The following is a 24385-nucleotide window of genomic DNA, read 5'->3' on the forward strand; positions in this document are numbered from 1 at the left end:
TAGTTAGCATATCTAACACCCACCTTGAGATGAGAACACAAGATGAGAACATTGAAATCCTCGTTTTATTTTGTTCTCTTTGTACTTTGAAACATTACAGTTTAAACAAAAAGTACATTTAAACATCGGAATAAAACAGACACACAATACGCTCTGCTGAATAAAAGTGGTTGTTTTATTTTCCTCTTCACTCCAGTGTTTTACACTATATATCACTCTATCCACCAAATTAGTTAAAGTTCCTGTCTTATTGTTACAGTCATACATGTCTTCCTGATTACGTTCCCAGTTTTGCGCTGGACTTTGTCACAGTTCGAGTGAAAAACACAGAGAAGAGATTGCTTAAACATCAGTGGTCCCGCTCCACCGCAATGACATTAGATTTTATGTACTGGTTTTAAATAAGCAGCACACAACACTGAAGGAGGAGAAAAACACAGAGCGAAAAACACCAAAAACCAACACATATTTTCACTTCACACACACACACTGGCGCTCCCTGTTGCTCACTCTCGCACATGTACACACACACACGCACACACACACACACACACAAGACAGGCGCTCAGTTTTTATTATCAACAACAACCACTCACATAAACACCTGAAACCAACAGACACCAATGTAACAGTACCGACAGTACAAAAAAATCCAAAAAATATCTGAGAATATACAAGTATTTACAGCCCAAGTATACACCCTGTCACTCTCACCATAGATACTCAGTGTGAATTTATCAGAATGTACATCAATATGTACAGGTTAAATACATCATCTTAAATACTATAAATATAACTATATTTGGTCACATAAAGACTATTTGCACATTTAAATAGATTTATTGGTACTATGTCTTTGTCAGCTTCTTGTTGATGAACTCCAGAAGTTGCAGCGGACATGTGGACAAGACGAGGAGACCCTGGAGTCTTTGCTTTCGGTCCTATTCATTATTAACGACAGATAACAGCTTTTTCTGCCTTAGACATATTTGTAAATGTTTAAGGCAAAATCAACATAGATCATTAATCATAATACCATCATGAGTGGCGGCTAGCTGGGACTGTGCTCTGATCAATATTAGACATTAGAGGGCAGTTTTGTTACTTTTATTGATGGCAGTGCGTTTTATTGTGAAGCTGTGCTCTCAGTGTTTTGCAGGATGCTGGATTTAAAGCAGACAATCAAAAACATCCTCTGGCTGCAGGATCAGAAATGCAACTTAAAATTTCACTCATTGTGACATAAAAATAACTCCTGCAGGCCCACGGTTCTGTGCTGTCCTAAAATGTGCTTTGACCTCAAGCTAAAGCTGCACTTTCAGATATGTGCCTTTGTTTCAGGTGCCATTTAGAAAAGGTGTGCCTTGCAAGTTGTCTGAAATTGTTAGAAAAAGAACCACAAGCAAATTTAATAGCTCCATTCACATGCCATAAAACGGTATTGTTATCTACCCTGATAGATAAAGATAAAGAAAGTTTAATGGGAGTCTGTTGAGAAACTTTTGCATTTCATTGTGTTGTAGCAGGATAAGTGGCTTGGAATCCATGGAAATGTTGCAGATATTACAATTATTCTGCCATAACTCCATATTTTGGCTTAAATACAACAAAAACTGGAGCTTATTGTGACAGAACGGTAAAGGAATCAAAGTCATTACACGAGTGTTTAACATATATTAACTCTAGATGATTATCTTGCAAAAACACGTTTCACTAAAAATCAATAAAATTCAAAATTCTAAGATTTTCACCACTCGTTTCATGTGCTTGTTCTTGACATTAATTTCCTGATTCTTTGTATTTGATGAATATACTCCCAAAATAAATAAGTAAACACATATATAAGAATATTCTCAAATTTGTGCTTAACAAACAACTCCAGGGTCTGAATCTAATTAAAGTGCTCATGTGAACGAGACAAAACATTTCTGCAAACAAAGAAAACGGCAGTGATCAAACGACAAAAAGCATAAGGCAGACGACACAGATGCTGCTCAGACACCAAACAAATATCACTGATTCTGCTTCACTCCCTTCGTGGGGGCAGTCTCAGGTACTGGTGCTTTCACAGGGAGGGGCCACAGACAAAATAACACCACTGGTTCCTCTGCTGTCCAGCAGTGACATCCAGTGGCCAAATCCAGGTACTACCACTTATCTAAAACATTAATATCACATTACATTTCCACTGTCTTTCAAGATTATACATCAAAAATAATTTAAAAAAAGGCTTTGTTTTCACACTTTGGATAGCAAAGAAAGTGTATCTCCTAGTGCTGATTGAATTATGTTGCCACAATAAGAGGAATGTACAAGACATAAATCCAAATCTCATCCTCGCAGGGATGGAAGTGTGACTGGTAAACAAGAAGCATGGCAGTGAACCACATGTATTCGGTGCATTGCAACAACACTGGTGAGGACTGTATGTAGGGCATGGGTGGATGTGCAGGTGGAGCAGAAAAAGCAAGGTGTCCACGCCACCGCTCCTCCTCCACATCGGATCAGAATCGGTTTCTATGGTGCATGTTGCCACGGCTTCCCCTGAGTAACGCTGCTCTATTTTTAAACAGGCAGGTATGCCAGGAGCTCTAATTCAGCGGCAGACAGCACACAGACGTACAAATCTATGTGTACACCGAGCTCCCGTCCCTGTCTGCTTCCTTAGAGCAGAGGCTCATCAGCAATCCTAAACCATTCGTTAAAAGTCACGCCATGCTCAATGAGGAGGAACGTTGTTGAAAAGACAAGTGTTAAGGCTCAGAGATGCTCTAAACATGGCAGGTGTCCGTGGTTCTGTGCTTGTAGAAATGCGAGGGGCTGAGGTAACCCCTCTTTCTTCTCTATTGCAGCGTGTACGCATGGTGGGGTCTCCGACTATTGCACAACATATATATACAGTGTTTGAATGTACAATGGAGGGGCAAATAGAGATAGAAGGAGATTTGTGATTCAATGAGCACTGATATTATTGCTGATGCGTGATAGGCACGAAAAACTCCAAATTATAATGTCCTTGTAACACTACCAGAATCTCGCACTACATATTGTGACGGTTGAATGTTTGACCACTTTTGTTTCCACATGAAAAGTGGAAACATATCAGATGAAGGATGGTGTGTTTTTTTCTAAGTCTCCTTCAATCCTATTCCCATAGCAACAATCCTCTCCAGTGAACCAGCAGAAGCACAGACTGGTTCCTGAAAGCATTTTGAGTTCTGTACCAGTCAAAGCATTGTAGCATTGCCCGCTGCTTAACCTCAGAGAGAGTTTATATAGAGATGCACCCATCTGAATTTTGTGGCTTATTTCTGCTCAGATTTTAGCCGATTCCCATTTCTGTTCAAGCACAAGATATTAGCAAGTAGTGGTGCTAGCATAAGAGAAACAGTCTTCCTCTTGTGGATTTTCTGGGGAATTTAAACTCTTGACCCTTAAATTTCCAGGCTGTCAGTTTTTCCATATGTGGCATTTTACAGGACAGACAGATATCAAAAGGTTGAAACAGAGAAACATTGCAGTACTTTGTAAAGCTTTCCAGGTCTTCTAGATAGAAAGTTGTAGAAATATTTTTAAACTCAGCTTAAATTTGTCTTTCTCCTCTCTTTATTTTTAACACCTTACCGACACTTAAATTGTAATTCTTTTTTTTTTTTGCTGATAAACTGTCTAAATAGATCATTTAGGATTCCATCTTTTTGTTTCTGTGCAAATTTGACATTTTTGTGCATATTATTTCAGTTCTGCGCTATTTTGCCTAAAGCCACCTCAGTGCTGGCCCCTTTTGTCCAACAGCATTTAAGCAGTTGAATACTCCTCTTTGTTTAAAGCAGCATGGCTTTACGTCACACAATGTTTGGGTATGAAACCATCTCACCCGGACACACAGCCCCACCTGGTGATGAGTTAGGAGTTGGAATAGCGCGGCGAGCTTTGATCGATAGAGTCATTCAGATTTGCGATTGTGTGATTTATTTGCAATGAAGACACGGAGTGGAGTGGGGCTCCTCTGCTCTGACTACTGGTGACGTGTACTACAGGACGGTGTTTTGGTCTTTTGATAAAAAGTTGCTACAGGTGTCTGGAAAGTCACTAAATATAGTGACAAAGTTTATAAGTTAACAACAGTGCTTCTTTTGTCCTGACCACAACTAACCCCCTGTGCTCATCGCCACACTCGGCTGCACCTCTCTGTGTCTCTTGGCTCGGGCCACTTTACCAGAATTTTTCAAAAATTGTCAGGGGCAGGTTTATGCTAACCTTCTTCCCACAGTGACAACTTCCACACTGAGAAGTGTTGTCATGGCATTGTTCACTGAGCAAAAGAACAGACTTGGTTTTCTGACTGCCATATCACAAGCCGTTTTCTGTGTGCTTCTCTATTTTTTATTCTCTGGAGGTTAAGGTGTGAGGAATGCTGCAACTAAATTTTCTCCACCTTCTCCATCTCCCTCTCCTCTAGCTGAGAGGGCTTCGTTTGTAAGCGGGAGGACGTTGGAGCTCGTTAGATCATAGCTCAGACTCGGGCGAGCCAATGTTCTGGTATCCAGTCTTGGTGCTGGTGCCGTAGTTGGTGTTGGTCATCTCTTGGGTGCCACCGGGCCCAAGATAAGCGCGGTGGGCTGGCATGGGGGAGGGTGCCTCGCTGGGGTTCTTGCCCAGGATGAAGCGCTGCTCATCCTGCTCCTCCAGGTTGGAGATATCCTTCATCATGCCCTTACGGTAGGAGACCGACAGCTTGTTGGAGCCGTCGGAGACCAAGTTGAAGTGGCGGGCGATGAAGACAATGGGCAGAGGCAGCATGGCGACCACAATGAGGGAGTAGGCCATGGCTAGAGCCCATGGAGGGTAGTTGTGGAAGCGCTCTGAGCCCTGAAGGTAAAAGAGAAATGGTAAATTCAAATGAAACAGATTTTGGGTTAAAATCCATGCAAGTTTTTGAAAATTATGTTTTGAGAAAACCCACAAAGGTAGCCAAGTACAATTACTGGAACCCCTGGTAAACATGTGGGCAAAAGCCTTAATTCATTCATATTAAGGAGCCATCTTGGTTCCAAGATGCAACTCTTAGCTACACTTCTTTAACCAGCAGTGAACTTTGGAAAATATTTTACCTCCTTTACCATGTTGCTAACTTATGCCTTCTATCAGCTAAATAGAGCAAACATTTACAACAATAATTTAGAAACATGAAATGAAATTAATCCAATTGTTTTAGATGCAGGTAAAGATGGTCCAATTTGATGATAATTACAGTAAAATGCATTCAAAGTAAACCATTTCCATTAAACAGATCCTGAACTTAATGTTTGTTCCCTCTGACTATAGGTGTGATCGAGTTACAGTGACTGTTTTTATATTTCTTAAGAAGTAAGTGCAGTAAATAAAATAAAGACAAACAAATAGGTTAGTGGATCTACGTAAGTCGACTGTTCATGCATGAGAAGGTTTAAAGTTTCTAAACACTTTAACGCATCTTTGGAATGAATACCAAGAAGATGGTGTCAAAAATATTGACAACAAGAAAATTTTATATTGGAACACATCCAAATTAATTAAAAATAATTTAATAATATATATATTTTTTTATTTTTCCTGTCTTTCACCTATATTCTGTGTAATGAAAAGTGGCAGGCTGGAGGATCTGACCTCTTCCTCCACCCATGCGTTGTATCCTGCAGGACTGACAGACATCTCTATGACGGTTGCAGCAATGAGCACCACCAGGATGGCGGGGGACACGTATCTCCACATGTAGTAGTAGAAGGTGTACGGTCTGAAACCCAGCATATCCTCCAGATCCTGCATGAATCTAAAAGTTCAAAACAAGAATCAAGACACGACAATTAGATTTGGGGGAAAAGGTCCACTTGCAGTCACTTATTTTCTCACATCGCACACAGTTAAGCAGCGGCTTCTAGCCATGGTACCTCTTAGTGCCGTATATCCAAGCTACAGAGATGTTCTCCAGAATCACGACCACAGTGAGGGGCAAACCAGCGGAGTAGTCATCAAACATGGTGACAAAGTAGTTCCCGGAACGCTGCACGAACAGCAAGCCCAGCAGGAAGGCTATTATGCAGCAAACCACTAAAGTGGACACGAACAGGACAAGAAACACTCCATTAAAATCCGATCCCACTCTCCGATTCTGGAAAGCCAGAATGAGGACTCACCGCACAGGATCTCCTTCCGGATCTTGAAGGCGTCCAGTATGGGCGTGGTGATGCCGGTCATGGTTCCGATCATGCTTCCCAGACCCAAGTTGATCAGCATGAAGAAGAACATGACAGACCAGAAGGGGCTGGCGGGGAAATGTGTCATGGCCTCGGTGAAGGCAATGAAGGCCAGGCCGGTCCCCTGAACCGCCTGAAAGGGAGGAAGATGCTGGAGATGGTCACAGCGTTCAAAGGTAACAACTGAGCTGCTGAAAAAAACCAAGAAGAGGACTCAACCACCGGTTCATTAATTATATTGTAATTGGAAACATTCACTGTGTGTAAAGTAATTGTGAATTTAAACTTCCTTAAAAAAAGACCAAAAACTGGAAGCAATGAAAAGGAAATACATTCAAAAAGATATTGTTGCTCTTACAATCCTTTTTCCTTTACCTATTTTTTATTTCTCTACTTGTATGTTTTGAAGCTAAATCGTTTTTGGTGTGACCTTATTGAGTTCGTCCTCCAGGACGCAGGGGTCCAGACCCAGCTGGCCAAAGCTGTCCTCCTTCACCGTCTTGATGACTCCGTACATCTCTGAGTAATCCTCAGCTGTCAGGTGGGAAAAGTTGATGTGAGGAGGAATCAGCTCCCTACTCAGCACACCTGTGTTCAGGAAACCCAGAATCTTCTCTGCATTCCTGTAGAGGAGGAAAAGATAGATGTGTTAATGGTGACTAAAAAATCAAATCGTCTCCAGAAGAGTGACTCTATAAGATGTACTCACTCGACAACACACTTCTCATTCATGACGTTGGCTTTGAAGCCCAGCACAGCAAACACCACCAAAGTGGCCAAGATGGACGTGACGAAGTTGATGATGGAAACCAGAGCTGCATCGAAGTGGCAGTTGTTGTCCCTCTTGTTGTAGCTGGAGAACGCGATGACGCCTCCGAAGCCCAGGCCGAGGGCGAAGAAGACCTGCGTCGCTGCTTCCCTCCACACCTGCGGCTCCAACATCTTCTCCAGCTGGCGAGAAGACGAAGTGACAAGATTAAAGACCATGTTCACTCACCGTGACATAAATACAACTCTGGACAGAAGCAAACTCACTGTGGAATTTGAGTTCTGTATGAATCCTGGGCTTGTATCAATGCATTTAACTGTTCTTTTACCAGTAAGTTAAGAAAAACATATGCATTTTCTCTGCAGATCACTCAGAATCATTTGACTAAAAAAACAGGTGAGGTGTTTGTAGATTTATTTAAGGTTGAATCTTTAATTTTGCTTGTGTGGGGATTGGTGAAACCAATTACAATTCTCAATGTTTAAATCCCTGAAGGGTGGTTGTGTCCACATTTCAAAAAGACCCAAGCTAATATGACATTCATGCAGGTAAGTGGATGCGAGCGAATGAATCTTCTGAAACTTTTTATATTGAATTTTACATTATAGTTACATTAATGATTTATTTTGTTATTGCCACATTAATAGCTAGTTTAAACCTAAAGTATGCATTAAAAAAATATCAAGAGACCAAATCTTATACATTACAAATAAGTGAATAAATTTGCGTGAAGATCTGATTTAAGCATAACGTAACTTAACTTTCACTGTTCCAACCTATAAAGAGGTCTCTGTATTTACAGTAAATCAAATGCATCTATTGCTGTGTTTTGCACCCAAGAAGGTTTGAGTGTGCTTTGAGTCAGATTAAATCAATCTCTCTCGATTTAAGTAAAATCAGGAAAGTGAACAGGCTGCTGTAGGTGATGATAATTTGTTTCTCAGATCTAAAGGGAGTGTAGCTGTAGTACCTCCACATGGTTCATCTGCATGCAAATAAATTATTTCCATTTCATTATGATTTTGTACCTTGACAAATTACATGTTTGTGTGACTTAAAACAGTTTCCTTTACACATTTCTATATTTGGATTTTAACTCTGTGGTTAGAAATTTTGCTGAAATGTGGAATTAGTTTGAACCTTTTCATTGCGTTTACAAAAAAACAAACATTTTTAAGGCACAAACACCTACAAAAAACCTGTAAATACACGAAAAACATATTTGATCTTAAACGTCCACAGTCAGATCATCATTGCTGCAAAATCTCTTTAAAAATGTCCTTATTAAAATAATTTAGCTGCATTCTTTAAACTGTGTTTTCTGTTCCTCGCCACTAGAGGGGGCCGCTGCTCCTTATCACCTACCTGAGTATTATTGACATTTTCATGAAATTGGATCTTAATGAGTGGTGCTTGAACTATGAGAGCCGCTGACGTAAACCAGACACTCAGCTTTGAGAGGAGAGGTTTATTCTTTTTCTTTCTCAGCACGCAGCAAAATTCAGTGATTTTTTTTTTTTTTACTGCTTTGACATCGAGTGTAATTAATCCCGGAGTTTCTGCGTAACAATTGCTGGTTCGGTGTGGAAAAGTATCGCCTATTCTCTCTCACCTTGGGAGTGAACATGTGAGCGATGCCGTCCACCGAGCCCTTCAGCATCAAGCCTCGCACCAGGAAGCAGAAGAGCACCACGTACGGGAAGAGCGAGCTGAAGTACATCACCTAAAAGAGGGAGAGAAAGTCAGCCGCATCACACACTGTTGCCATGGACACGCTTTTCTGAGACCTCACACGTAGAAGGAGAAGTGCAATCAAACCCACTTCCACACGCGCTCCCAGAGTTGCTCTGTGTTTGCTTTAAACCAAATCTGTGAGATGAGCCCATGAGGCTGAACTCCTTCCCCCTGCATCAGATGGACCGGCTAAAGAAATGTGTCAGACCCGAACTGGATATAGCGCGGTGATATGCTGCATGACTCATAATTTGGCTTCAGAGCAGTGCGTGTTGAAGCTACCGACTACACAGCTGAATCGGTTGTTCCTTGGTTCATCTTAAGCTTATCAATGTTGCATGTCCCTGGCTTCCATAATCTAGATGAGGTCCAAAAATAGACGCGTGTGGATGAGAGGCTTAGTATTTTACCTTTGCCCGGCAAGCAAAGTCAGAAAAGCCCTCATGGATATGGATAAATCAGTGATTAAAATCCCAAACTGAGAGCTTTGGCTGAAAGGATTTGTTATCTCGGTGTGTGAAGAAATAAATGAAATGAGAGAATGGGCGTGTGCAGGCTGCAGGTTCAGCCAGAAGAGCTGCCCACCTTCCCAGACGACTGGATGCCCTTGATGACGGCCAGGCAGACCAAGATCCAAGCCACCAGCAGGGACAGGGTCATCTTCCAGTTCAGGCCGCCGGTTTCATCAATGGTGCTGGTGATGTTGAGAGTCTGGCGGTACCAGAAGTAGGTGGTGGCTGAGCTCTTCTCACATTCTGGCTCCACAACTAGATCAGCAGCAAGGAAAAGGAGACAGATTGACCTCTGGACGTCAACTGGGCCAGTTTAACATCCGAACCTAAACTGTTCAGCTCAGTTCAGACAAGGTCAATGTTGGCTTCGTCAAACCAGAACAGTTTCTTCATGATGCTCTTTGTTAGGTGACTCCTTAAGGCAGCTGGACAGAGGTTTAATTAGGGAGTATCAGAGTAAAAAGCCAAAATACAAATGCATGACGTTTCAGATATTACGAGAGTAAGTAACCTTTGAGTCATTTTCCTTGCATATCACCCCCTTATGTGCAGCTTGTGCTGGTTTGTTACATAAGATCCCCAAAAAATACATTGAATTTTCCTGTCCTTAACATGGCAGACTGTGAAAGATTTAAGGATTATGAATAATTTTGCGAGAGCAATCTAATTCCGATTCTAAATTAGATTCAGAGCTGACGCTGAATTTCACAGTGTGAATAAGGAGTCTTGGCATCAGCTGCTGCCACCAGCTGGTGGAAGTTTGGACCCAATCAGCCGAGCCTTCACAACAGAGCTGTCCGAACGGTGACCTGCCGAGCGGCCTCAGCCACTGCAACAGCTCAGATGATTCTCTCTTGTAGAGGCTGCTACAATGCAAAAATGTTCTGCAGCTTTAAGCACAGCGATGGTAGGCCTCTCTCTCCCTCTCTCTCTCTCTCTCTCTCTCTCTCTCTCTCTTTCTCTCTCTCTCTCTCTCTGTGTGTGTGTGTCTGCTGAGTCTAACTGCAGAATAAGAAAAAGCCCTCAAGGACCCATTTCTGTTTCTTTTTCCTCTGCTTTGTGCTGACAGCCTCTCACGGTGAGGTGGGTGTTTGAATTTTGCGTTGACAAACTCACTGGCTTGGGTTCCGTTCTTCCTGATGGGGCATTCGGCCCATGGCAGCGGATTCTGAAACGACTGGAAGAAATAGAAGATGCTCCAGCCGATAATGACGTTATAATAGAGGCCAACAAAGCCGCAGACCTGCGGAGACAACAGAAAGGCTCGTTCATTTAACGGCACACGGTGTGTCGAGGTGAGGCAGGGCACAGAGGCACACACACAGCAGCACAGAGCAGCTTGAGACGCGTATGAATTATTGAGCTGTTTGCTCTCTCCGCCAAGGCTGTGGTCCTCAAAGAGGCAGTATTTATAGATGCTGGAGCTCCCTCTGCCACATCCGAGCTGCCACACGCCTGGCTGCCCTCGGCTGCCACGGCTCCACATCCCCTCGTTCGCATTAGACTGATGAAATTCGTGTCGGGATGACTGGCACGCAGAGAGGAGCCGCTGACGGAGCGACTCGGGTGCCGACAGGTTGTTTTAAGCTGCTGATGATAATGTGATGCGGACACAACGGGTCAATACGCCTGATGAGGAGGAGGACAGACCGAGGCACAGATCAGACATGGAGGTTTTTTTAAAGCAACTAGAGGTCATGATGGCTCAGAGGGAAATATTGTACAGCAGAACTGATGACTCTCTGTTGTTTAAACCAAAAAGAAAAGGGATGTCTTTATAATACGAGGACGTTTAGATGATCATTAATAGGTCCGTAAAATTTATTTTGCTGATTAAATTTAAATATTCACATCTGTAAAAAAAAAAAAAAAGAATGCAGACTAATGTGAGTAGTAACATTTACTCAAGTAGGTTTTGGGGAAAAAATATATATCTGGTGTAATTGTACTGCCTCACATAAATAAATAAATAAATAAATAAATAAATAAATAAATAAATAAATAAATAAATAAATAAATAAATATGATTAAATATAATTGTCACTAAACCCACATTTTTGTATTTTTATTAGTGTGATGCAATATTCTAATTTGAAATATAAGTGGAACATTCTTAGACTTAACAGAAACAAAGGCTGTCAAACATCCATCTGTGAGTAATTAATCTCTATAGATCGGGTTTCACTTAGTGACAAAGTTGCTGAAATAAACGGGTTTTTAACATTCTGATTCACTAAATGGGTCTGTGTATATTAGCCACTGTGAGTTTTGTTTTCAAAAGTTTTATGTTGTGAAAAAATTTGATTTCATTATTTTGTAATAATGTTAATTTTTACTCCTTTTTTTTTTTTTTGCTCCACCATTAAAAAACGTGAATTGTGACCCGCCTGCCGCAGAACGACCCGGTCCGATCCAACCTGGGTTAACGCGAACTGACACGATAAACTCACCATGAGGCTGGAAACGCCGATGCCCCCCAGCTGAGGGTAAACGTAGTTCCACACCCCGATGCTGCCGCGCCTGATCCGCTGACCGACTGCCAACTCCAGGAAAAACAAGGGGATGCCGATGAGGAGGAGGAGGATGAAGTAGGGCACTAGGTACGCACCTGACAGAGAGCGGATGGGGAGAGGAAGCATGACAGAAGCAGTTTGTTCAGATTTATTTATATCAAGGTTTCAATGTGGCGAAATATGAAGCCTCTTCTAAAAGCAGCAGAGGAGACAATGTCTCTCCTCTCCCTTTTATTTGCTCTAATATTTGCTTCTCTCCTGTCCTCTTTCAGTTCAGCCTCCTCTCAACATTTCATCATGACCCTCTTTTTCACAGAAGGGGGAAAAAACAAACAAAAGGAAAGCACAGAAGGCTGTCGCAGACAGCAAGTCACATCCAGTCCTGCTTACGTTAAGAAATGAAGAGGAGCCATGGCGACAGAAGTATCTGAAGCCAGAGACGTAGTTCACAGTGAGAAAGACTTCATTCATGTTTTACCTGATGCTAACAACAGGAGCAGCCTGATGGAGAGAGAGCAGGAACCAAACCAAACAATGAAACATGACATGACAGAACGTGTCTTTAATACAGAATCTTTTTCCATATCTCTACTGGACAGATGCAAGTTAATATGTGTCATGAAAAGATACAAAGATCTTCTTACTGAAATAACTTATTAGTGTCAAATCCATATATAATTAAATCACTTCAGGTAAGATATTAGTGCTAGATGTTGATTGAATACATAAAAATAGAGTTTTGCTGTTTTGATCTTCTTTCAGACAACTTTTTATTCCACTACTGAATATTTTTGCTTCGATTTGTACAAATTTAAGCAATCAAAGGCTTCATTTTCTTCACTTCAAAGCTGCACAATATTCTCATCGCAATATCAATAAGTGCAATACCGTAATGACTAATTACGTCTTGGCTGCATTATTACTGACATTCAAAGTGAATCTGTGCTCTGAATACCCATTATGCACTTGGTCCAGTGAATGGACTCATTTCTGCTACTGAAGTTCATTTTTAGCATCTATGACACTGAAACATCTGGAGAGTTTGCAGGCACTGTGTGACATCAAAATACAAAAGTAAGCAAAACGTGGGTTAATCTTAATGTCACACTATTCAGAAAAAATGATCACGGTTACTGGTTTTACACATTATTCAACGCGGTTGCGTGTCACCATAGAAATCCACCTGCTAAAAGTTGCTCGCAGTGTCATATTTTGTGGTCTGGCACGACCCAATGCAGCTGAAGTGTGATATTTTACTGGCGACGTATGGAGAGTAGGAGAATCTGACAATGTCTGACTAAATGGAGGGGTTTAAACACAGAGGAGGAGGATTAGTGGAGTGAAATGTGTGAGTAATTGTGCTGATGCGTGACAGCTGTGAGAGAACATGAACCAGGGCTGAAGTGACAGAAAACTGACACGGAGAATATTATTTGAAAAGAAAATAACTCAACACAAACACAAAGAGCCTAATGTAGCATAAATCCCAGGTATGATATCGGAACACTGACGTGAGGTTACAGAGGGATGCAAAAAGTCAAAATCTTGCTTTGGATTGATCAGAGTTAGACTCGTTTTTTAAGAGTTGCCTGGTCCAACCAAGGATTGGGATCACAAGAAATGGAAATAGAATGAAATATGAAGCCTTTAGAAAAACAGTTTTATCAGGTTTTCTGTGCGATTTGAGCCCCTGTTGTTTCCATTAAAATGTAATAAAGCTCAACTATCAGGAGAAATAACACCAGCAGAGGAACCAAATCGAAACAGAGATCTGGGTTAAACTGAAATTTTCCCATCTGTTAACATTTCATCCCAAACTCTTTGCATTTCATCCCTGTAAGGAAACCATTTTGTCTGCCGCTGATGAACTACTACATATTCTAGTTTAAGATAAGACAGGGTGAGATGAAACATTATTGCCTGCTGCTTGCACAGACAGCATCATCCTGACAGTCATAACAGAGACACAGTCAAAATAACAGCTGCAGGGAATCAATCAAATCTAAAAACCCATAAAATGGATCAGATAAAAATGTAAAATGACATGAAATGTCCAAAACTTCCATAAATCAATAGTCTTTGTTGTAAGATTAGTTTGTTTGGTTGTTTTCTTATGATTTAGCAGGAAAAGTGTTACTTTACCACATCATTTAATTAAAATATAAAAATGACGCACAGAGGAGCATCAGCAAAAACAATGTTCTATTACAAATCAAGTTTTGACATATTTCTAGTGAAAATAAGCTGCCTTGCTGAATGGTGAAGTACTTTTAAAAGTACTTTACCATTAAAAGTATTTCTGCCATAAAGTTAAATTGAGCGTCGACTACAAACAGGCATCAGAGAATCATCAAACAGGACAAAGTGTTTTCCTTATCCAACCAAGGAGAACAATAAAGCTCCATCAACTGAGTCATCCTTTAGATTGGGTTAAGCATTGGGTTACACTTAAATCTGCACAGAAATATATTCAACGGCTCAAATCTGCACACATTAGGCTCTGAAACACATTTCACGCAAACCCTTCACAACCCACACAAGAGATCAACAATGTCTAAAAGCCTGGAGCATTCGTATTTATTCTTGAACTTCTTTCTTAGTCATCATCCACCTTCTCATTTCATTATAATAATAGTAAATCGAGCTGCCAAACACAAGATGCTGAGAGCTTTAGGAACCATAACAGACTGAGGCTTTTTCAGCTAAAATCTCTCTGCTTCCTCTCCTCAGTGACGACTGAACGCCTAATCCCACCGCTGCTGAGGGTGCATGTTGACTAATTCAGACAAATGCTGCAGAGCCTGCAGCTCTGACTTGGTAAGAGAGGTTTGCTCTCTGTGTGTCAGGTGTGATTTCAAACACACAAACAGCCAAAGTGGTTCCTGTCGACTTTGTCTGGAGCAAATTCTATTTGTATCGTGTTGAAGCAAATTCATTCAGTCTCTTCTAGACCTCAGTCTTAAGTAAACTACGAACTGTGCGCCTGAACTTAGGGACTAGAAAATCTGCTTCTGTGGAAAACTAAACCAGCATCACGCTATGCGATCTGTAGCAAACACATCGATCTCCAAGTGGAGGCTTCAAACGTAAATATGTTCAATTGTAAAGTTGTGAATACTGTAAATTACAACCTTCAACCAAGCCAGTTTTAACAACAGTAAGACTCTGTGCACAGAATAAAATGCAATAAAATTGATTTTTGATTGATATTTAGCTGATTAGCTTTCTTTTAAAAGTCACCTGTCATCATTAAGCTTATATTTATGTCCTCCATTTCATGTTTTTGATGTATCTGGCACTCTTTTCGTATTTGATAAGTTATTTACATCCAAACATTTTTATTTAGATATTATTTTGTAGAAAAGAATTTTCACTTTAACAATTATGTTTTTTTTTTTTTTTATCATTTTTTGTTTTGATAAGGGTCAAATTTTGTTGATAACAACTGATTTGTAAAAGCAATAAAAGGCTAACACATGCAGGTTTTTCCAGGTACACGTTTTTAGTCACTGTAAGACGTCTGATAAAATGTTGAATGTTATTAACTATTTCATTACTCACTACTACACCTGAAATAACTTTCTTAACTCCAGTGCAAGATCCAATTTCTTCGGTTTCTTTCAAAGACATTCATTTTGATAATCACCAGGTTTGCTTATTTATGGTGACATCCTAGCAAAAACGCCACCTCTATATCATGAATTAATTGTGATTAAACACATTTTTGGTTCAGTTTCTTCTGTCACAAAAAGAAGAATTCAAGCCCATCTGCTGAAAAAAATATAAAAATACAAAGGCCGATGTCACATTTGACAAGAGAAACATTGTGATGATCTCCAGGAGTTTTGGGAAAGTATTCTGATTAGATGGCATTTTGAAAAAAATTTGTGCTGCGATTAAATCTGACGTAAAACTATCAGAGCATTTCAGATAAAGGACGTCATGCCTGCAGCTTTGTAGTTTGATCATCTGCGGCTGCTTTGCTTCTTCAAGACCTAGAGAACTTACAGCTGATGGACCCGCCGATGAAGTTTACTCTCAGCAGAACATCCTGCAGGATTTCAGTTTGCTACCTTAAACTCAAGCACCTAGATTGTGCAGCAGAACAACGATCCAAAACAAATCAGGGAAAACCAAAGTACTGTATATATATATATATATATATATATATATATATATATATATATATATATATATATATATATATATATATATATATATATATATATATATATATATATATATATATATATATATATATATATATATATTAAGGCTGGACTTTAATCCAATGGAGTTGATTTGGAAACACTTTAAACAGTCTGTCCATGTCTGATAATCCTCCAATTTAGCTAAATAATAATGAAAAAATCTAAAATATTAGTGTGTTCTTGATGAGAAGACGTGAACTTCTTACTGGAACTATTTATCGATTGGCTTTACTCTCTTGCTCCTGGCTTCTTTCCACAGTTATCTATTTTCACTCATCATTCACGAAAAACCGAGACTAAAAACTCTGTTATAGTAACATTTAAACAAGGAAAATATCTTATACCAATCAAAGGAAAGAACATTAACAACAGGTTAATGTTCTTATAATACGTGATAATTAATAAACAGAACAAACAGTTTAAAATCTGTAAATTTCAGAAACACAATAAAGGTCTGCTCTCCTTTAAGTGAAAAGAAAAACAACTTAGAAAGTCATATTTCAGATTTTCAGGACAAACATTACATATTAAATATATTTCAAACATTAGGCACAATCATTTTGTTACGCAAGATCATCCAGACAGATCACATTTTCAGCTGTGTGGATGAATAAAAAGATTTCCAGATTAGATAGGAAGATGTTTTCTGTCCTGGTTTTGTGTAAAACAAGATGATAGAAACTTACAGTGTATAATTATCCTGTTTCAGTTCATCTCATATCAAGACGTCTTGTTTATGCCTGCATGGTTACTTCTTTTTGTGTGTAAAGAGACAGTTTATTAAACAAGAGTTACATTTCCTGTGGTTATTTGAATGCCTCTATGATCTGCTGCGAATTACCTTGTAAAACAAATCAGCAGATTATTGGATTTGCCACTTGTCATGAATATGTGAGCATGTTAAACCAAATCATAGCAGAACCAACAGTTTCAGGGCAAAGATGCAGCACTTTGAGGAATTAACCCTGAGACATAGGCTGGCATTTAACCAGTGAGTTAAAGTGCTGTCTATGGCTGCATCTCGTTCAATTCATACTAATAGCCTTGATTTGACATAGCTGGCCTATTTAGAACCAGAACCAGAACGAACAAAACTACAGTCTACTGGCAAGGTTTGCTTATTTAAAATAGTCAACAAACTCTCACACATGCAGTCATCCATTTACCTCCGCCGTTCTTCTGGCACAGATAGGGAAACCTCCAAACGTTCCCCAGGCCGACCGAGAAGCCGACCTGAGCGAGGATGTACTCCAGCTTGTTGTTCCACGCCGGCCGGCCGTCCTCGGCGTCCTGCTCGGGGAGCAGAGACCTTCCTGGGGCGGTGGACCCGGGACTCAGACCCATGCTCATCTGACTGCTCTTATAGTCCATGGGGTGCTCCAGGGACAGCAGGTCGGCCACGGACTCTGTGACCGGCTCATTGCTGTGCTCCCGCTGAGTCACCTTGGTGTTTTTTGGCATGGCTGCTGGGAACGACGGAGCTCCTTCAGAGGGGAGGCTGACGACAGGGAACGAAGAGGAGAACGTCCGGCAGAAGAGGAGCCAAGTTGGAGTGTGTCGGGATGAGAAAGTTGTGCTTTTCCTAAATCTGTGAAGAAACGTCATATAGAACATAATGTCATATTTTACGCAAAAAAAGTGTATTTTTAAGAGGTTTAAGTTTTATATTGTTAATTTGAAAGTAAACCGGTATGACCAAACTTTTAAGCTCAATTGAGACATTTGCTTTACCACTTTGCTTTAGAAAATTCCCAAGTTTTGCCTTTTATTGAGCTCCATTCAAGTCTGTCTTCCTTCTCCCAGCTAGAGAAAAGTGGTCCCACAGTACCATACTGACACCATCGTGTATCACCATGGAGAAAACACATTCAGGATGTTTCTCCAACTTGACCTTGACGACCAAAACATCCCATCTTGGTCGGATCTGAGCAGAGTCCATTCTTGTCCAAGTTTAGTGTTTTCCCTGCGTGCTTTGTGTCAATCTGCACATCAGCTTTCTAATGTCTTTCTTTCAGCGAAGGCTTTCTCACCGCCACTCTTCCATGTAGTACCAAAATTGTGGAGTTTATTGACCAGTTGACCTGCTGACTGAGCTGCACTTGTAACATGACACAAGGTACTGAAAATGGTTAAATAACAAACAATTGCAAAATACCTGCTAACATAAAGCACCTATCTTTCACAGGAGATCAATTATGTCTGAAAATCCAGGATATTTGTTCTTATTCCTAACATTTCCTCACCAGATCTCTAGTTTTCTGATGAATCGCTGATTGGATCTGTCTCATAAACATTCACCAGCTGATTAATGACTTAAAATCTTAAAATAAAAGATGTAAAGTATCCTGTTACATGTGGAAAAAATGTCTCTAGTAGACATAAAATGAAAAAGCAGACATAGATTTTTACTGAAACTTTATAAATCAACAACAAGCAGTTAAGTTTTGGTTTAAAACCTGAAGTATTTTTAAACAGCAGCACTTCAGAGCCATGAGGCCGTTCTGTAATCCACTTCATTACAGCAGATGAATCTCCCAGACTGAATTACAATCCGTTTCACAGTAAAGCCCATTATACCAGAGTTGAGTCATGTGAACAGCAGTGAATGGTCTGTGTGTCTCTCAGGAAAACGCAGCACAACTAAACTAAACCCTCTGAGCTTTAATCGGCTGTTAATGACATTTTTTTTTCTTATCAGGAGCTTTTACATGTTTTCAACAGGGTTTTTTTTATTACTGTGTAAAACAATGTGATATTCTGGAGCAATGGTGATTTTTTTTTTTTAGTTGAGAAAAGCATGTTGGGTTTTTCATGGCATATAGAACCTTATCTACTTAATAGCAAAAGAGAAACTGTAATCGATTAGTTTTATTGTTCTACATTTATGAGGATTTAATGGCCATTAACTGATTAAACCAGTAATCCACTGGTTTACCATTGGTCTGTCCAGCAATCAAAACCTTATCCGTTTTCAATGCTTCATACATTCATTCATTCATTGTTGCTTTATTATGTTTTTTTTTTTTAAATCACTCTAGATTTTTCAGAGACAGAAAAAGGAAAATTAAGAAACATTTTACTATTTGCACAGCCCACATTTAATAAAGTAATTTCAGTAATTATTTAAACAAATAAACAACAAATTGTCAACACTTAAATTTCACACCTCACCCAGGCAGGAGTTTATTTTTCTTCTTTACAAAGGTTCACTTCTTCATCACGGCAAAAATCCTTGAATGAACTTTTAAATATTTAATTTTTTTTTGCTTTTGTTTTCACCCTTGAACATAAATAAAGCTACATGGAAATATACTAAAAACTAAACTGAAGATAATGGGAACACTTCTTATTGCTCTTTTTGCATTACAAAAATTTGATTTGATAACTTTCTATATAATTTTCCACAAAATTTCCCCACATTGTGTGACTAACAGATCCATAAGTATCTGTTACAATGTGCAAACGTCTTCATGTAATATTTTCTTACCTTACAGTAAACACAGAGCAATTCAGCCTTGAAGAGGTGGAATTAAATGAATTAGATCTACAACTTCAAAAAGCTAATTTATTTCAGCTTTTAATTTCAAAATGTGAAACTCATGCATATAGATTAAAATAATTCAGTGGTTTGTTTCTATTAATTTCGATGATGATGATGATGATGATGATGATGATGATGATGATGATGATGATGATGATGATGATGATGATGATGATGATGATGATGGTTTAAGCTAAAGGAATACCTAAAACATGGTTTCTCTGAAAATTTGATGATTCCATAGGATCATTAAAAATCTTCTTAATGCAGACAGTTTAGGTTATAATCATGCTGTGGCAGATAAAATCATGAAAATGTTGTCCAGGAGTTACTGTCCAGGTCTGAGATACAGACTGCTGCTCTGAAAGGAGCTCTGACTGTTCACAGACTGTGGTATTCAGGCATGTTATTGGAAAGTTTAGTGGAAGTAAAAATCTCCTTAAGCAACAGGAAATACTGATAAAGGAAGGCCATTGAAAAAGTGAGGACTGGGCTGATGCTTTAAAAGTAATCGCAGCAAAACATAATCAATCTGTTTATAAATTAAAGTTTCAGTTTTTAAACTGAATTGATGAAATATGTTTTTGAAGGTGCTGTAATTAAATAATATGTGCCTGTATATTCTAATTTGGAAAATAAAAACAATAATATATATCTTATATATAAAAACTGGGACAAAATTGTTGCAGAAGAACTATGGATTTCTGCAAACAGAGCTTTTGTTCAAATGTCTCCTCTCATCTTGTGTTAAAACTCACTAAAGAACAAAAAAAAAAACCAATCCCAAGCTACATAATATTAAATGCACAGATTTAGCTCAAACATTATACATTTGAAACAAGTGTTTGAAATGTACAGGGAGTAACTTAGCTGCTCTTATGCTAATTAGCTAAATGTTGGCTAAAGAAAGCCATAACACATTACTGACATGGGTGACTTTTGTTAAATGCCAGAACAGCAGCTGCACAGGTAGAAAATGAATGAGCAGACTGTCAAAGCTGAGGCAGAGCAAAACGTGAGACTCTTTGCTCCGGCAGCTCAAGGGCAGAGAAGAAAAGTCAGAGGTGTTTGATCTGAAGTCAAGGAGCTTAATTTGAAAACACAAGAAGCCGACAGATATCTGAGCCCAGATTCCAGTCAGAGTCAGTCCTGAAGAACAGTAGCCTGATGTTTGAGGTCGTCTGAGGGACTGAACGAGTCGCTCACACATCGCATTCCTCAGCAGTCACGACACACACGTGGCTCCGAGGCAGGGTGCACAACGCACATTCCAGGACTGCAGCCCACAACTACTACACTGATTCATCCACAAGATCCGCGCCAAGAAAGAAAGAGGCTCAGATTTGATCAGTGCATTGTTTTCACACAGATAGAAAAATCAGGAAAGTGGGCAACTACCCAAAAGTGTAGAGATTGGGTATGATTTATAAGGGGATCTTCTAAATCAGAGGTGTCAAACACATTTTCATTTTGGCCCATTTCAAAAATCTGAATGTTCTTAAATAATGATTTTAATGATAAAACCCATTAAACGGTTAAAATATTAATAAATAGCAGTTCCTCCAGGATTTTGTGGTTGTTTTTGGAATCAAAATCACAGTTGGAAATATTTGCAAGAGATTCTTACTATATTTGCATTAATGTATGATGTTAAATGTGACTTTTTATTACTCGATGTCTCAATCACGGACTATAACTTGGCATCAAGTAAGGCTGAGGCAGCAGTCAATTAAACCCAATGTTTTTGACCGATTTTGAGAAAAAAATTGCAGTAAATAAATTTTTTTTAAAAAGTGGGATTTGTTGATTTTGTGGATTTGTGAAAAACTGGAGTTACTTATTGATGTGAGTTTGAGTCTAGAGGACCACATAAAAAGCTACGGAGGGCCAGATTTGGCCCCCGGGCCTTCAGTTTGATGCATGTGTTGTAATTGTTTCCCAAAATAGTTTTCAATTATGTTGAACAACTGAACAGGAAAGAAAACAGAAGGACCAATTCAAGCAATGACAAGTTTCCAACTTCACAAGTTATTGTGCAACTAAAGACAATAAAATGCATCAGATTAACGTTTTGTACCACTGTGCAATTTAAACTCAATATAAACACAGCTTATATGTGGCAACAGCCTAAACTAAACACTACATATTACCCTGAACACCCATCCCAAAGTGACGCATGGTGGTGGCAACATTATGCTGTGGGGATGCCACTCTTTAGCTGGAGCAGGGACGATGGTCAGAGGGCAAATACAGGGTAATCCTTATAGAGAACTTGCGGCTTCCAGCAGGAATACAAACCCAAACATACAACCAGAACCATGAAGGAATGCTTTGGATCAAAACATATTAATGTGTTAGAATGGTCAAGGTATACATGAGCAAAGCTGTTAGAAATATACCCCTCCCCCCCAAAAAAGCTAAAATTGTAGAGAAAGGTGGGTAAACGATTGACAAAAGGGAACGAACTATCATTTTCCTTCCACTTAATGATGCACTACTTTTTGTTTGTCTATCTCATGAAATTCCTCTAAAACATATTGAATTTGTGGTGGTAACATGACTAAATAAAATAAAAAAAATAGCTAAATAAACACTTTTGCAAGCGCCCCAAAATGTTCCATCTAGAGAGTGGAGAGGATTGTACCAAGACCTCCAACAGGCTGATGTGCCGCTTCATCTTCCTTCAGCTAAATCATCGAGTTTCCACAGACCCCCTGGAGCTGATGATGCAACCAAACAGGTTCCTCATGACGCTGTGCTCCACTTGCATCTGCTGTGGTTGCCTAGCGATGGGCTCTTTCTGAAAAATTGAAATCCCATCTTCGCAGCATCAGTGCTCCTCTATGTCTCTCTCTCACTCTTTCCCTCCTCTCGTTATCTCAAACGGCCAGACAATTATAATACATCCCCTGAAGGAAATAACAAGGAGCTGCATGTGACAAAAGTGAAGTGTGTGGAGGGAGAACGGAGAGTAGGTGATGGATCTGCAGTCGCATCTTTTGCCAATATCAGTCAGGGAGGCAGCCATCACGCACGGCTCATCTCATCTGTTAGGCTTTTCTTCTTTTTTTTAGATTTGAACCAACTCCAGACTGAAAATGGAGTCAGTGCAAATCAGACTCTGTTTGATTGGATGCTGAACTGAATGTTAGATCAGGAACAACAGCTGACTGAGAAGATCCAGCCGTCAGTCAGGCGAGAGCTGGAGGACAGATTCCGTACGTGGATAACAACCTCCGTCAAGGTCAAAGTAAGCCCCTAACAGCGATGCAGGGATGCAAACGGAAGTCAACATAAAACTGAGCGTCGGAAACGGAGAACTGATCAGCATAAGCGTTAATGTCGCGGGCCGAATAACCAACCGGGCTGTCCGTCAGGTGAGGAGCTGAATTCTGCCACTCCTCTCTGTCTGTCGATATGACCAAAAGCGCCTCGCAAAAACTATAATAACACACACACAAAACTAAATGCTGAACAGAAAGAGGAGAAAATGGAGCACACTAACAAATGTGGTAGTTCCTACCTTCTTTGCGGTCTGCGGATCGGGTCGGTGTGGCTGCATAAATCCTGGGTGAATGTGTGCTGCGTTCATTCAGCCACCGTCTCTGCATGCAGCATCTCTATACGCGCTGCTAGATGCGAACTCAACAGAAAGCCTCCAGCCGCGCACAGCGCACGGTGCGTAAAGTCTGACGCAGGAGCTCAACGCCAGCCACAAGTTCCCTCGCTTAAAACTGCGATTAACCGGCCGATCGCGTCCGTTTGTCTCGCTTCTCCTGCCGGATGATGCTCTCCAAATGACTTTCTCTCACTCTCGCCTCTGATTTTCACGTGGTTTCAGCCGTGTTGTGGGGCGAAACAAAAAACAAAAAAAACATTACTATGGAAAGTCACGACGAAGTCTGACGCAGGTTTGACTCATCCGCCCGTGAGCACGTCAGAGACTGAACCAAAAAAAAAAAAAAAAAAAAAAAATCTGCTGTGTTCACTGGATGTTAGGATAATGAGAGGATCGCACAGGTAGTCTTCAACCAGGCGCTTAATCAGTCAAAAAGTTCTCTCCATCAGAACTGCTACGTGCTCATATGATGATGTCTGAAAGATGTCTTCATTTACACAAAAGGCAGACTTGATCATCTCCAATATAATAAGCCTGGGTGGTTGCACAACTTAATGGCCGTTTCTCAAGCAGAGATAATATGTGGCAAAGTCATGTTTCTCTCTCTGCAGTTGTGCCTTTGGCTCTGCACATCCTACCTCGTTTTATTAGACAGATGTCTGCAGGACTTGTTTCACTAAATGTTTTCACTCACATCATGGTGATCATTGTCAGTGCTGTCAGTCAACCTTCTCACAGTCACTGCAACCACTTGCACTTTCTAAAGTCTTTACCAATTACAACTAACTCCAGTTCATTTTACTGGATTTTTTTTTTTTTTGTGCTACGTCAACGCTGAGTGATGAAAAAGGAAAATAACTCCAGATTTGTAGATTTTTTACGTAAAATGGTTTAATGCATGTTGATGTGTTAAGATCTTCCAATTCGTCACAAAACTAAACTGATGTTCACACATTTTCTCCATCCCATCTGACTGCAGTTGAGCTACTTTGTACCACAGGGACAAAGAATTTCTAATGAATTAGTAATAAATGTGTCTTGGGCAAAACAATGCCTACATTTCACCTTTAGAGGACAAGAGGTAATTTATTGAAACATTACTGACCTTAGATTACTTAATAACAATGGAAAGTGTGTGAAAATGTCACAAAAGCAAAATGTGTTGAAAGGCAGAGGGTCTGAGTTTAATATCTGAGCCGAAGTCACAAATGTTTTTAGATGAAGAGTAGAGAAGAAGAGTGATAACTTAA

General features: G+C 39.9%; 1 protein-coding gene and 1 long non-coding RNA gene across 6 annotated transcripts in view; one reads left to right on the forward strand and one right to left on the reverse strand.

The window, feature by feature from the left end:
• Positions 1–157: 157 nt before the first annotated feature.
• slc6a17 (solute carrier family 6 member 17) lies at positions 158–23374 on the reverse strand. The gene is made up of 12 exons (XM_008413281.3): positions 23040–23374; positions 17142–17563; positions 11702–11859; positions 10368–10494; positions 9325–9506; positions 8618–8728; positions 6946–7187; positions 6667–6859; positions 6177–6369; positions 5931–6090; positions 5650–5812; positions 158–4872 (listed from the first exon to the last, which is right to left on the reverse strand). The coding sequence occupies exons 2-12, from the start codon at positions 17434–17436 to the stop codon at positions 4510–4512; spliced, it is 2187 nt and encodes a 728-aa protein (XP_008411503.1). The 5' UTR covers positions 17437–17563; positions 23040–23374; the 3' UTR covers positions 158–4509.
• The window catches only part of LOC145552231 (uncharacterized), a 30943-nt gene continuing 27094 nt past the window's right edge, over positions 20537–24385 (forward strand). For 2 of the 5 annotated variants that reach the window (XR_014088198.1, XR_014088195.1), the window contains exon 1: positions 20537–22893. This is a non-coding gene — a long non-coding RNA (uncharacterized LOC145552231). The remainder of the gene's footprint in view (positions 22894–24385) is intronic. The other 3 variants (XR_014088197.1, XR_014088194.1, XR_014088196.1) reach the window with 2 other exon arrangements.

This window comes from Poecilia reticulata, chromosome 7 (genome assembly GCF_904066995.2).
Source record: "Poecilia reticulata chromosome 7, P_reticulata-male-v2, whole genome shotgun sequence".
NCBI lineage: Eukaryota > Metazoa > Chordata > Actinopteri > Cyprinodontiformes > Poeciliidae > Poecilia > Poecilia reticulata.

Excerpts from the sequence above, each read along its gene's own strand:
- slc6a17 (XM_008413281.3), bottom strand. The coding sequence starts at position 17,436 with ATGCCAAAAAACACCAAGGTGACTCAGCGGGAGCACAGCAATGAGCCG. Across the intron at positions 9,507-10,367 it reads GAAGAACGGAACCCAAGCCA|TTGTGGAGCCAGAATGTGAG; the intron begins GTGAGTTTGTCA and ends CTGCTGATCTAG. Across the intron at positions 6,370-6,666 it reads TGGAGGACGAACTCAATAAG|GCGGTTCAGGGGACCGGCCT; the intron begins GTCACACCAAAA and ends CCTCCCTTTCAG.